The following is a 15504-nucleotide window of genomic DNA, read 5'->3' as shown; positions in this document are numbered from 1 at the left end:
GAAAATCGACCGTGGATATCTAAGGAAATAAGGGAGAGCATCAAATTGAAGGAAAAAGCATACAAAGTAGTAAAGATTAGTGGGAGACGAGAGGACTGGGAAATCTTTAGGGGGCAACAGAAAGCTACTAAAAAAAGCTATAAAGAAAAGTAAGATCGATTTGAGTAAATAAGAATATAAAAACAGATAGTAAAAGTTTCTACAAATATATAAAACAAAAAAGAGTGGCTAAGGTAAATATTGGTTCTTTAGAGGATGAGAAGGGATATTTAATAATGGAAGATGAGGAAATGGCTGAGGAACTGAACAGGTTTTTGGGTCGGTCTTCACAGTGGAAGACACAAATAACATGCCAGAGACTGATGGAAATGAGGCTATGACAGGTGAGGACCTTGAGAGGATTGTTATCACTAAGGAGGTAGTGATGGGCAAGCTAATGGGGCTAAAGGTAGACCAGTCTCCTGGCCCTGATGGAATGCATCCCAGAGTGTTAAAAGAGATGGCTAGGGAAATTACAAATGCACTAGTGATAATTTACCAAAATTCACTAGACTCTGGGGTGGCCCCGGCAGATTGGAAATTAGCAAACGTGACATCACTGTTTTAAAAAAGGAGGTAGGCAGAAAGCGGGTAATTATAGGCCAGTGAGCTTAATTTCGGTAGTAGGGAAGATGCTGGAATCTATCATCAAGGAAGAAATAGCGAGGCATCTGGATGGAAATTGTCCCATTGGGCAGACGCAGCATGGGTTCATAAAGGGCAGGTCGTGCCTAACTAATTTAGTGGAATTATTTGAGGACATTATCATTGCGGTAGATAACGGGGAGCCAAATGTGGTATATCTGGATTTCCAGAAAGCCTTTGACAAGGTGCCACACAAAAGGTTGCTGCATAAGATAAAGATGCATGGCATTAAGGGGAAAGTTGAAGCATGGATAGAGGATTGGTTAATTAATAGAAAGCAAAGAGTGGGGATTAATGGGTGTTTCTCTGGTTGGCAATCAGTAGCTAGTGGTGTCCCTCAGGGATCAGTGTTGGGCCCACAACTGTTCACAATTTACATAGATGATTTGGAGTTGGGGACCAAGGGCAATGTGTCCAAGTTTGCAGACGACACTAAGATGAGTGGTAAAGCAAAAAGTGCAGAGGATACTGGAAGTCTGCAGAGGGATTTGAATAGGCTAAGTGAATGGGCTAGGGTCTGGCAGATGGAATACAATGTTGACAAATGTGAGGTTATCCATTTTGGTAGGAATAACAGCAAAAGGGATTATTATTTAAATGATAAAATATTAAAACATGCTGCTGTGCAGAGAGACCTGGGTGTGTTAGTGCATGAGTCGCAAAAAGTTGGTTTACAGGTGATTAAGAAGGCAAATGGAGTTTTTGTCCTTCATTGCTAGAGGGATGGAGATTAAGACCAGGGAGGTTATGCTGCAATTGTATAAGATGTTAGTGAGGCCACACTTGGAGTATTGTGTTCAATTTTGGTCTCCTTACCTGAGAAAGGATGTACTGGCGCTGGAGGGTGTGCAGAGGAGATTCATTTGGTTAATCCCATAGCTGAGGAGGTTGGATTACAGGGAGAGGTTGAGTAGACTGGGACTGTACTCGTTGGAATTTAGAAGGATGAGGTGTGATCTTATTGAAACATATAAAATTATGAAGGGAATAAATAGGATAGATGCGGGCAGGTTGTTTCCACTGGCGGGTGAAAGCAGAACTAGGGGGCATAGCCTCAAAATAAGGGGAAATAGATTTAGGACTGAGTTTAGGAGGAACTTCTTCACCCAAAGGGTTGTGAATCTATGGAATTCCTTGCCCATTGAAGCAGTAGAGGCTCCTTCATTAAATGTTTTTAAGATAAAGATAGTTTTTTGAAGAATAAAGGGATTAAGGGTTATGGTGTTCGGGCCGGAAAGTGGAGCTGAGTCCACAAAAGATCAGCCATGATCTCATTGAATGGCGGAGCAGGCGCGAGGGGCCAGATGGCCTACTCCTGCTCCTAGCTCTTGTGTTCTTATAATGCGGATCACCTATTCATCCAATGCCGGGAGGTTGCTGGCCCACAGCTGCACGTGTGATTCGATCTGTTGGACGAATGCCGGCGGATCAGCAGGCAAGGTTATTGAGTGGGGCAAGGCATCCGCAATAATGAGCTGCTTGCCCGGATGTACACTCGCTCAAAGTCATACCGTCTTAGCCTGAGTAGAATGCGCTGCAGCCGGGGTGTCATGTCATTTAGGTGAATAATGTGGACCAGAGGCCTGTCGTCTGTCTCGACGGTGAATGTCGGCAGGCCGTAGACTTAATTGTGGAACTTGAGAATTCCAGTAAGCATGCCCAGGCATTCCTTTTCGATTTGGGCATACCGCTGCTCGGTGGGTGTCATCGCCTGTGATGCGTAGGCATCAGCACAGGATGAGGTGTCATCGCGCTGGAGCAACACCGCGCCCATGCCGCCCTGGCTCACATCTGTCGAGATTTTTGTTTCCCTGTCAGGATCAAAAAAAGCCAATGCAGGTGCAGTGGTGAGCTTGGCTTTCAGCTCCAACCACTCTGCTTGATGAGCTGCCTGCCACTCAAAGGCAGTAGACTTTTTTACCAGGTGTCTGAGGGCCGTGGTGTGTGAGGCCAGGTTTGGGATAAAGTTGGCCAAGAAGTTCACCATTCCTAGGAAGCGCAGCACCGCCTTCTTGTCTTCAGGGGTCTTCATGGCTTCAATGGCCTTGACCTTGTCTGTGTCCGGGCGCACACCCTGCTGAGATATCTGGTCACCCAAGAACTTCAGTGTTGACATGCCAAAAGAACACTTGGCTCTATTCAGCTTGAGGCCATTGGCATGGACACGGCGGAATACCTGTTGGAGACGAGAGATGTGCTCTTCGGGGTTGTAGACAAATAATACCGTCGTCCACATACATGTGAACCCCTTCTATGGAAGATCTCTGAGGCCGAGACAATGCCGAATGGCAGACGATTGTAGCAGTACCTGCCAAACGGTGTGTTGAAGGTGCAGAGCCTTCTGCTGGACTCATCCAGCAGGATTTGCCAGAACCCGTGTGATGCATCCAAATTTGTGAAAAAACCGGCGTGTGCCATCTCACTTGTCAGTTCCTCCCACTTCGGGATGGGGTAGTGTTCCCGCATGATATTCTGGTTTAGATCCTTGGGATCAATACAGATGCGCAGCTCCCCCGACGTTTTTTTCATACAGACCATCGAGTTGACCCAGTCAGTCGGTTCTGTGAGTTTGAAGATGATGCCCTGGTCCTGAAGACCCTTGTTCAGTGGAGCCGGAACTCGGCGTGGAGCGTGGACCACAGGCGTGGCATCAGGCTGCAGCAGGATCTTGTACCGATATGGCAGAGTGCCCATCCCGTCAAATACATCCGGATTCTGAGCGAGGATGTTGTCAATGCCGGCTTGAAGATCCACATTGGGGGAGGTCATTGTGTAGACCCGCTGTACCAGGTTTAACTGCTTGCATGCCTGTGCACCGAGCAGGGAGGCCTGTGGCTTGACTATTTCAAACCTTAGCTTTGCGTGAACGCTTCTGGTGGAGACGAGCAGGTGGCAGGATCCCAGTGCCATGTTGGCATTGTCGTTATCGTCCAGGAGCTGGCAGGCTGCTGGACGGAGCTTGGGTGGCTTTGTGATGCAGTTGAAATCGGCCTGTGAAAGGAGATTGGCAGAAGCACCTGTGTCCAGCTTGAACTGGATAGAGCATTGATTTACTTGCATCACGCAGGCCATTCGTTCGCAGAATCCACAGTGAGGATGGGCAGGCTCCGTGATGATGTTGGTGAGGCATGTTCACGTGTGGTGATGATGCCCACCTGGTAGGGGGACTCCAGGCAATCGTCCTCGGGATCCGTGATGCTGCCAGGATCAGAATCCTGCAAACCGTGCTGGACACTCCAAATGCGCCTGCGTTGGAGTTGGGTGTGCTGGCCCTTAACTGGTGGTGCAGACCTGCACAAGACTGCATGGTGTCCAGGCTTCCCGCAATTTCAACAGCCCCTGTCTCTTGCAGGGCAGTGTTTCTTTGAATGGGTGGTGCCACAGTTTGGGCACGTCGTTACGCTCCGTGCGTCTCGCACATGCGCAGTGTGGTGATCGGCCGCTTCGTCATCCCAGTTGCATCGCGCATGCGTGGGGCTCCGGGAAGTGCGTGCAAAATGGTCGCTTTCATCAAGGCTGAGGCGCTGCATCATGGCGATGGCCTGCACACACACTGCCTCGTGGGAGGCAAGTTTCTCCGTTTCATCCGATTTTGTGTTGGGAATACCGATTTTTGGCGTGCTCATGCACTGTACATGTTTCGATCACGACTGACAGGGTCATATGCTTGATTTTTAAAAGCTGCTCTCTCAGCGGATCAGCGTGAACGCCAAAAACGATCTTATCCCTGATCATGGGAGTCCGCAATGTCGCCAAAATTGCAGGATAGCGCTAATAGACGGAGATTAGTGAGGAAGGAGTTGAAAGATTCATCTTTACCTTGTAGGCGTTGCTTAAAGATATGGCACTCAAAGATTTTATTGGTGTCCACTTCACAATGACTGTCAAACTTGTCCAGGATGGTCTGAAACTTCGTCTTTTCCTGGCCTTTGGTGAGGTTAAACGAGTTAAAGATTTGGATGGCTTGATCCCCCGCAGTTGAGAGGAGAAGCACGATCTTTCTTGTATCAGACGCACCCTCGAGGTCTGAGGCTTTGATGTATTGCAGAAACCTTTGCTTGAAAGTCCGCCAGTTGACACTGAGTTTACTCCCTGACTGCATAGTGCAAAAAATAACCAAGAGATACTTGGCATCTATATTTCTTGATTTGAATACCCTGTTGTGAGTAGATTCATTCTTATTTATCATAGAATTTACAGTGCAGAAGGAGGCCATTCGGCCCATCGAGTCTGCGCCGGCTCTTGGAAAGAGCACCCTACCCAAGGTCGACACCTCCACCCTATCCCCATAACCCAGTAACCCCACCCAACAGTAAGGGCAATTTAGGACTCTTAAGGACAATTTTGCATGGCCAATCCACCTAACCGGCACATCTTTAGACTGTGGGAGGAAACCGGGCAGAGGAAACCCACGCGCACACTGGGAGGATGTGCAGACTCCGCACAGACAGTGACCCAAGCCGGAATTGAACCTGGGACCCTGGAGCTCTGAAGCAATTGTGCTATCCTCAATGCTACCATGCTTATTGAGGAGTACGGAGTAGGAACAACTTGTTCCCGATAAAAATGGGCTCAAAAGTTGGGGACACAAGGCTAGCAAGGCGTGAGGGGATGCTTTGATTTTGCAGAATTTAAATTGCCACTTACACAAGATCTGTTGCTGAACTAGCTTGAATAATAGCATTTCAATTGCTGTATCTTTTAACAGTAATTTTGAGGTTGGGGAAATGCAAGCATATAGTATTGATTCGAAATTTTGTTTGAGCAAATATGGTAGCATGCACTCTTAAAAACGAATGCAAAACTTTGAATTATTGTAACTGGTAAATCTTTGCTTCTTCGCATATTAGTAAAGCGTCTTTAATATACCAAGATGGTGAAGTTGATCCTCGATAGTAGCACAAAATAATAATCTTTATTCGTGTCACAAGTGGGCTTACATTAACACCGCAATGTGAAAAGGCCCAAGTCACCCCACACCGGCGCCTGATTTGGTACACTAGGAGAATTCAGAATGTCCAATTCACCTAACCAGCACGCCTTTCGGGACTTGTGGGAGGAAACTGGAGTACCTGGAGGAAACCCACACAGACACCATGTGCAGACTCCGCACAGCCAGTGACCCAAGCCGGGAATCGAACACTGATCCCTGGCGCTGCGAAGCAACAGTGCTACCACTGTGCTACCGTGCCATAGGCAATAGCGAGCCAATAGATTATTTAACATCCAATCTGATGAGTTCCATTACTGACCAAGGCTAACATCACTTCCAGAATGTTTGGCAAAGAGTGACCATGGGCTTTGAAATAAATATGCACCTTTTAGAATCATTGTTGAATGCATAACCACATGTGCATAGCGGTTTGTTTTGTAGAATTTTACCACTGTATTCTCTTACAGAAAATATGGGATGTATAAAGTCAAAGAGCTTCACTGAAGAACCAAAAGAATTGAAGGAAAAACCAGTACGTAAATCTGAACCAACTATTTATGTGCGAGATCCCACATCCAATACACATGGGCCAGTAAGTAGTGAAGGGAAAACCTCATGGCACAAAGCTGGTTAGCTGCATGACTGACCTATTGAAAAATCCGTTGTCCTGATCTCAATATGAACTAAAACTCTGACTCGTCTAACTTACTTTATTTACCAATCATCTTTTCATCACTAATAACTGGTGGTGTATTTTAAACCAACATCATGAATGTTAATGCATTAAAACAATCTAGATATTAAAATATTCCTCTCCTCCGAGGGCTCCCTTTTGTGCTAGACTCCAACATCAAACATACATCTTTCTCCATTTCTCTTCATGCCCCATTCTAAGCTCATCAAATCCACGAGACCCATTTTTTTGTTCCATTGCCCCTTTGCTAACTAAAATGGTTCACTCACCTTGGATTTTGACACTGCCATTTCTCTCCCTGTTCTTAAATAATCCAACCTCCACCTGCCTTTTGTGTTTGAAAATGAAACTCCCCATTGCTAATTTCCCTTTGGTCTACAATTGCTTTTATCACCTAATCCGTGACTTCAGACTTTACTTGCTCTACTCTGGGTTCTGCCTCTACCGTTATAATAATGAATTAAATGGGACTAACCATGGACCGGTGCACTATTCTTTCTACAGCCTTCAAGACAGTTGACTGCACCACTCGCTTCAGTGTTTGGCCTAGTGAGAATGTTTTTGCTTAAGTTTTCCTTTTCGTTATTGTAGTAATCTGTACATCTGCACATACACCAGGGACTACAGCACAGATGTAACAGCCACAGCATTACTGGGGGCAGCATCAGAGACGGGTATAAAGGGTCGAGCCCAAGGCAGGATCTGCCTCTTTCAGAAGCACAGGGCTTGGGGGCAGCAGCACACAAAGACAGCTCAGCATAGGCAGTTTACCTTAGTTTCACTGGTGATACCTCTTGACTGTATTACATCTAGTTAAGCTCTGGAAACAGAACAAACCCTCTGAATAAAGTATTTGTGTTAACTAGAAGTCTACAATCTTTATTCAGACTTAAGAGAATAACATAGTTATCTGATTAGTTTTCCTTTTAAGTTATCTATTAGGGGCTGGTTTAGCACAGGGCTAAATAGCTGGCTTTTAAAGCAGACCAAGGCAGGCCAGCAGCACGGTTCAATTCCTGTACCAGCCTCCCCGAACAGGCGCCGGAATATGGCGACTAGTGGCTTTTCACAGTAACTTCATTTGAAGCCTACTTGTGACAATAAGCGATTTTCTTTTCATTTCATTAATTGTAAAACTGAAGTGGGTAATACAATGCCTCCAGATTGCTCTGCCATTTAGTTAGGTCATGGCTGCTCTGTACCTCAACTTCATTTGACACCCCTTGAAACCCTTAAGCAGCTGAAACTCTGTTAAACTCTAACTCTTCCAACATCAACAGGTTTTTGGTGATATTTCTATATCTTGTGTAATATATAATATAGCTTCCGGAATTCCCCCCTAAATGCCCTGGCTCTAATTTTAAAATGATGTCTCTGTGTTCTTGATTCTTTCAACCGAGCAATCAGAATTGCTGTGATGTAGAAGGAGACCACTTGGTTTATTGTGTTTATACCAGCTCTCCAAATGAACATGACCGAGAGTCATTCCCCTGCCTTTTCCCCATACCCCTGCACATTGATCCTATGCAAGTAATCGTAGAATGCCTCTTGAATGGCACTATCTAACCTGCCTCCATGGCAATTCTAGACAGTACATTCCAGACCCAAAACCACTCACCTGCAGGTCTTTTTTTCCCTCTCTCATTATATTTGCTCCTTTATCACTAAATCTCCTTTTCTATCCATTGAGTAGCGAGCTTCTCCCCATCTACTCTTCCCAGCCTCCGCATTAATTTGAGCTTGAAAATCTCCTGACCGCCTTCTCTCCAGGGAAAACCATCCCAATCTTCCACGGAGAAAGCAATGGCATAGTGGTATTATCACTAGATGCAGAAACCCAGGGTAATGCTCCTTGGCAGATGTTGAAATTTGATTCAATAAAAATCTGGAATTAAAAGTCTAATGACGGCCATAAAACCTGGTGTGAGCTACATGTGACTCCAGACCTACAGCAATGTAGTTCACTCTTTAATGTTCTCTGGCCTAACCAGTCACTCGGTTCAAGGACAATTAGTGATGGGTAATATATGTTGGCTCAACCAGCAATGCCCACATCCCCTGAACAAATTTTTAAAAATATCCTCATGACTATGATTTCTCATCCCTGAAATCATTTTTATAAACCTCCTCTACGGGTTGGATTCACTGCTTCAGAGACTAACGGCTGAATTCTCCGAATCTGTGGCTCTGTCTGCAGGATCCGTCTGGTCTTGTGACCAAAACGTCATCGTCACCTCCACACTGATGCTCCGCTCGGTGAAGGGCTAGCAGCTGCGTCATGTAAAGCCCCGCCTGTCTATACAAACGCAGAATGGTCAGGTCCGTGACCGTGCATGGCGGCGGCATGTGGCAGCCGCGTGCCGTACAACATGGCTCCGGCTGCGCACGGACTCGTCCTGCCAAAAACTGTCCCCCTGTAACCCCCCCCCCCCCCCACCGCAACTGTGGCGGCACTGGACACCCTCCGGAACCGCCACACTCCAGGTTTACGGATAGTGAGGGGATACGCTACCGACGAAGTTGAAGCATTGGGGGAGGGTCTCGGGTGATGTCTTGAGGCCGTCCCAACAGCATGCAGTGTACACCTCGAGTACGCCGTTTTTGAGTGGCATTCTTACCCCCCCCCGCCCCCGCCCCCGACCCCACCTTCCACACCATGCATGAGGGTGACCTGACCCGCCCCTCTGGCATTGCCAATGGTGCACAGTCCCTGGCATCATGGCACTGACACCCTGGCATGGCACGATTGACCTGACGTGGGGGGGGGGGGGGGGGAGGGAGAGAGATTAAGCCCTGCTGCTGCAGAGGGAGAGTCCCCCAAGGGTTCTGAAGTTGGGTGGGCTCAGTTCATAAGGGGTTGTCCCCAGAACCCTTCCCTGGGAATGGGGGTCCTGTGTCTGTACTATCCCTCCCATCCCTAGGCATGGTTATCTCAGGCAGCCCTCTGTTTAAAATCATTATCCTTGTCTGGCCATTTTAAACTCCGAATTGTCCTTCTCACTCTGAATTGAATTGTTTGCTCTGCCTGACAACTGGTGAACAGATCCGACGGTCCATTACATCTGTTCCCTCTGCACTATGTTTTTAAAACTGCTGTTTTGAGAAGTGTCAGTGCCTTCCTAGAGCAGTGTTCTTCAAACTTATTTTCCGGCAACCCATTTTCATCAACTGGCCAACCTTCGGGACCCAACTCTGACGACTTTCGCGACCCACAATGGCCGACCTGCGTGACCCACCATTTTCTCTTGCCTTGTTTGCTGCTGACAAAAATGGAGGAAATGGTTTTGGGTCCCTTTGGCCCTCGTACACAATCCTACAGGTTCCATTGGAGGAGCAAGGTGAAGCCTTTTCCGGTGTCGGAAAGTATGGAGTCTCCAACTGTCCAAAGTTCAGCATTTTTTTCCTATAAAATGTTATCAAATAAACCCCCCCCCCCATTTGTAAAAAAAATAAAAACAAAATGAATAAAATAAATGGAAAAATGAATAAACTCCCCCCCCCCCCCCCCCCCCCCGAACGTGTAAAACGAAAAGCTGCAACCGTTTATTTAAAAAAAAAAAAAAAAGCGACCGCATGCAGTGCGGCCGCATTTTCTTTACATGTTCGCGGCCATTTTGAAGGCCGCTTGCAGCCAGCGTTATTAACAGCGGCTGCTGCACGCAGATTTGTGTGATCAGGAACGCCACGACAGACGGCTCTGCGATCCTCCCGACCCACCCACGGGTCGCGCCCCCGAGTTTAACAATGCCTGTCCCAGAGAACCCACATCACTTAAGATGTAATCCTTTGAAATGCTCATCATTGTTAGGATTCCAGATGAGCCCCCAATTTTAGACAGACATAAACATAGAATTTACAGTGCAGAAGGAGGACATTCGGCTCATTGAGCCTGCACTGGCCCTTGGAAAGAGCACCCTACCTAAGCCCACACATTCACCCTATCCCCAGTAACCCCACCTAACCCAAGAGCAATTGATCCTGGCCAATCCACCTAACCTGCACATCTTTGGACTGTGGGAGGAAACCGGAGCACCCGAAGGAAACTCAGACATTGGGAAACCCATGCAGACACTGGTAGAAAGTGCAGACTCCACACAGACAGTGAACCAAGCTGGGAATCTAATCTGGGACCCTGGAGCTATAAAGCAACCGTGCGACCATGCTGCCCCAAGACGATCCTAGACACAAACCCAACTATTTGCAATTTGTAAAACTTGAGGAAATGTTCTGCACCACAGGAATGATGACACTGAACAATTGGTATCTTTTATGTTAAATCAAACTTTAAATTAATCACAAAATTAACCACATTAGCAACAAGAAATAGCTTTACAATTAGCAGTTACAACCGTTCTCGAGTAAAAGAAGAAACCTTATTTAACTTCCTAAACCTGCCACTATGTTCCAATAAGCAGACCAAAATATTTAATACCACTTTATTAAAGACGGAAACCAGGGTTTTACTTTTCTCTGTGCAAAATCCTTAAGAGAGAGGACCCTTTTCAGGACCAAACTGAAGCACCTCGGATGAGTTCTAGGACCTACTGACTCTTCAGACAGACTTTGCTCCTCCCATTAACTATTATACCCAAAGCAGAAGGCATTCTCTTGTCATCTCTTACAAGGTGTCTGTTGATTTATTTAGCCAGAAACAAACACCATACCCTATTATCAAACCTAAACTATATTCCATTAGTTAGCTATCTGTAAAGCAGCAAATAGTTCTCCAGATCCATTAGCAGAAGACTTCACCACCTGCAAATCAATGATTATCTCACTTTTACCACACCTTAACCGCTGCTCTTGCAGGTTTGTATTCGTCTTAACCTAGGTTTTAATAACATTACTCCAAAAAATATACATAAAATGACAATTTGCTACATTCATCACAGCATCCATTCAATTTCAAAGTGTGAACGGGCCGACCCGGCGACTAATTCTGCCCCGCAAAAGGGGCTACCATGGCACTGGAGCTGTTGACGCCGCTTCAACTGCTGATCCAGGAACGAACTGGGCGCCGTGGGATCCGCGCATGCGCAGTGGCACTGGCGCCAATGCGACATGCGCAGTGGCATCCTTCAGTGTGTCGGCCCCGATGCAACATGGTGCAGGATTACAGGTGCCGGCACGTGGGAAAGGAGGCCCCCAGCAAGAGAGGCCTGCCCGTCAGTCGGTGGAACCCGACCACATTGGAGACCCCCGACCGACGCCGCGCCAACCACGCCAGCGCCAATGGCGCGATTCGCGCCGGTCGCGTGGATTCTCCGGCCTGGCCCCGGGCTGAGAGAATCCCGCCCCTCATCTTTCGGGACTTGTGGGAAGAAACCTGAGCACCCGGAGGAAATTCACGCAGAAACAGGGAGAACATGCAGACACCGCACAGACAGTGGCCCAAATCAAACCTGGGACCCTGGCACTGTGAACCCACTGTGCTACCGTGCTACTCTTGAAAGACCCAAAGCGAGAATAATACCCCGAATCCAATGAGCCGCCTTCTATTGGCAAAACTGAATATAACGCACTTTCTTCAACTTTTACTTGCTGCTTCGCTTATACCTCAAACTATTTACGAATGATTTTTCACATGAGACTTCTTACTGCTCAGGAAAAAAGCTTCTAGTGCTCCCGTGAAGGTTTCATTGATTATTGGAATTTCAGATAATATATAACAATTTGCTTTCTGTTTAAGTGTTGATCACTTATATGCTAATAGATGATGAGCAGTCTTTTTTTATTCTTTAGTTCAGAGATTTCTCCTGGTAATCTTTTGAGCTGATACAGTGAGATGATTACAGCATCAGTTCATCCACATTACCCATGATTTGATCATCGATCCAGAGTCAAGTATGCTGTGGGGAAAAAAATTGCCTCAAATTTTCGACATTTCAGTTATTCTCTGGGGAACTTGGACGAGAAATTTATCAGATCTACAGCAATTGAAACACAATCAATTAATGCAGTGAAAAGTACCTTTTTCTAAAGAATAAAATGAAGGCATTTAGAGGTATATAAAAGCCTACTTTCATGTTCTTCCAATGCATCTGTGATATATCCCTTTTAATGTTTATTATGGATAAAATGATTGAGCTTGTGCAACTGTGAAGCCATGTACTTTAATTCTTCCTTTTTAATTCTCACTCGTGTTTGAGGGCAGGTTGTTACTTTTTGCACCTCTATTGAAACCAATAAACATACTGCACATTTGGTTGCATTATTTTTCTCAAAGCAACATACACAGCGTTCATTGTTTTAGATTAGGGAGGGGATAATGATCTATATAAAATATATTTTTACGTTTACAATGCTGAGTTATTTTCAATACTTGTCTTGTTTCAGAATCCAAACCAGGATTCTCATCTTTTACCCGGCCAGAAGTTTCAGAAGTTTGAAGGTAACTTCATTTGCAGTTTTGTAAGCCTTCGGATTCATTCTTTCTTTTCTGTTTTGATTTTGCAATCCCATTAATATGCCTTCTGTTGTACGTGACAGAGACTGATGGCAAAATAGTCATTGCCTTGTATCCATACGATGGAAACCATACAGATGACCTGAACTTTAAGAAAGGGGAAAGGCTGAAAGTGCTTGAAGAGTAAGTGCTAAATATTTATCTCGCTCATTAAAAATATAAGTGCAATGTTGGCATTAAATTAGTCACACTTCAGTGAAATTGTCTTATACCTACTTGCAGCAGCTGATGGTAGACAGGTGTTCAAATTACCTTTGCAACATGAGGGGGAAAAAATGCTCTGATTGCACAGGGATACAAATGGAAGCTGTTGTTAGTAATGCTTGGGACCAATCGTTTCCTGGGAAGGGCTCCATGCAAGAAGCGCAAGACCGTTCTTGCCTTCCCAATAAATTTGAAGTATCAATGACTCAAATCCGCTCCGGATGTGGTTCCTGTCCAATCAAAGATACTTCAAAAGATCAGTGATGTGGAATCTGCTCTGCAGACAATATTGAGATTGAAAGTTGCCCAAGGCAGGGGAGGCCTATCCTGACCCTTTTTTGGTCCTCTCGGAAATCAGCAAAACGTACCTTCACAACCTCCTATGATCACATCCCTGCTTGCTCCCAGATTTCTCGGGTGAGTTTGGTATTCCGTGTGACGCACGTGATCTGGGATTAAATCATGTTGGGGTCCTATTGCAGTGTAGAACCCTGACACTTGCACAATTTATGAGGTCCTTGCCAGACTGTGGCTAGTGTTCCCAATGCCTCCTGAGGCTTCTCTGCTAAAAATGACAGTGAGGGTAGCTTAGGTCTAACTGCAAGGTAAGTATTCTGTCCCTATTTTAATCACTTGCCCGCTCTGTTCCCACTCGTTGTTTTGTTCCAGCAACTTTCCTCCGTCTGTTAATTCTGGCTCTCTGAAATTGCTGCAGATCACCATTCATATCCCGACTGAGCTTTTCCCTGAACTGTTCAGCATTGTCTTTTGGCCGAGCCCATTCTGAATAGTTGATCTGCTAGGCATTCCCTCAGGATCGAGGGTGAATTGCTGCCACTCTGATTTGATTAGTTCTAAAATGGCTGCTTAAGTTAAATGCTGAATTTGCAGACTCTCCTGCATATGAGGGAGGTGCGCTCCCTTCAATTTGCCTCTGCTATTTTAGGACTGAGATGAGGAGATACTTTTTTCACTCAAAGGATTGTGCCTCTTTGGAATTCTTTAACCCAGAAAGTTGTGGATGCTCCAGTATTTACTACATTTAAGACTGATAGACATATTTCTGATGTCTCAGGGAATCGAGTGATAGGGAAAGCAGGCAGGAGAGTGGAGTTGGAGACCAAGATCGACCATGCCCATGTTAAATGGTAGAGCAGGCTGGATATGGCCACATGGTTGTCTGGTGTTCCTATTTCTTATGTTCTTCATATTCGTTGTGTGAACCTTACAAAATTTCTTGATGTTTCGTGCCTTCCTGAATTAACCTTTTCCATTTTGGTTGCTCACAAACCAGGGGCTCCCTCGAGGGGATGTTTGACCTCTTCAGAGATGCTTTGAAGACTTCCTAAAGTGTTTCTGCTGCTCCTGGAAGCCTTCTGCCATGACTGGGTTTTGAGTAGAACAGCTAGTTTGGTAGTCTGGTATCAGGCATATGATCATCATGTCCTGCCCAGCACAATTCTGAATAGTACGATTCCTAAAATCCCTCATCTTCCCTGATATCAGGAGAGTGGTTGCTGAAGGAGAGTTGTCCTATTGGTCCTGAAGTTCAGGGTTCTGAAACAAGAAATGCTGGAAAAACACCTGTGGAGAGAGAAATAAGAGTTAATGTTTTCAGTCCCTCCAGCCCAATTCCGCTTTGGAATGGGAGAAAGATCGAAATAGAAGAATTTATGCTGTTGAAAAAGGGAGGCGGGGACAGGTGGAGCAAAAGAAATAAGCTAGAGGGCAGGAGAGAGAAATGACAAATGTGTCATGGAATACAAGATAAAAGAGAGTGTAATGATAGTATTTTAAAATATGATAACTGAGACTTTCCAGCCCTGCCATAGTGGGTTTTCCCATGGCAGATGCGATGATCCATTTAAACCCCTGGGAAATCCCGTCCTAAATCTTTGGACTAGAGTAAGGTTTTGTGCTATCTGAAAGCAAAAATATGGCACCCAGTTCATGATCCGAAGTTGTTGAACTCCCCAAGTTGAGTCCAGAAGACTGTAGTATCTGAGGCACTGTTCCTCCTGCAGCGTTGGACTTTCCTGGACCACTGTAGCCAGTCAAGTACAGTAATGTAAGCAGGAGAACAAAATGGTGAGTTGAAATGGCAAGTGGCAGGAAGGTTGGGGTCATGCTTGTGGACCGAGCAAGCAAGTTTCTGAAACTGGATTGATTGACATCCTGTGATGACTGACTTATCTTACTCCATAGCCATTGAAAATTCCCTTTTCGACTATGTCTAAAATGATACTAGTGTCTCATTGGGTGCCTATATTTCCAATGTTCATGCTGTTAAACTTGGTCATTCCTTTTTGATTTGTACTTTGGACATTGCACTCAATTACCGACTGCAGTCAACTCTATATTATCCTTGTGCTACCTTGATTTGGATTTGAGTTATGCTGCACCTCCTTAGTGGTTCTATTTCGGTGACACGCATAACTGTTTCCATTTAGCAACAGGAATTAGTTTTCACATATTGCTACATGTCCTCCATAACACCTGTAATTAGAGTTTGTGTCCTGTGTT

The 15504-nt window shown here is 45.6% G+C and overlaps 1 protein-coding gene across 2 annotated transcripts in view; it reads left to right on the top strand.

Moving 5' to 3' along the window:
- Window positions 1–15504, top strand: part of lyn (LYN proto-oncogene, Src family tyrosine kinase) — a 167781-nt gene that overhangs the window by 81634 nt on the left and 70643 nt on the right. The window contains exons 2-4 of one of the 2 annotated variants that reach the window (XM_072467747.1): window positions 6085–6149; window positions 12648–12702; window positions 12801–12900. In XM_072467747.1, the coding sequence (XP_072323848.1) occupies window positions 6090–6149; window positions 12648–12702; window positions 12801–12900 (215 nt within the window). In that variant the 5' untranslated portion in view covers window positions 6085–6089. Of the gene's footprint in view, window positions 1–6084; window positions 6210–12647; window positions 12703–12800; window positions 12901–15504 lie in introns of both variants that reach the window. The other variant, XM_072467746.1, reaches the window with a different exon arrangement.

Source organism: Scyliorhinus torazame, chromosome 11 (assembly GCF_047496885.1).
Source record: "Scyliorhinus torazame isolate Kashiwa2021f chromosome 11, sScyTor2.1, whole genome shotgun sequence".
In the NCBI taxonomy this organism is placed as follows: Eukaryota; Metazoa; Chordata; class Chondrichthyes; order Carcharhiniformes; family Scyliorhinidae; genus Scyliorhinus; species Scyliorhinus torazame.
Note: the sequence above shows the minus strand (reverse complement) of the source record. Positions and strands in the feature narration are given on the sequence as shown.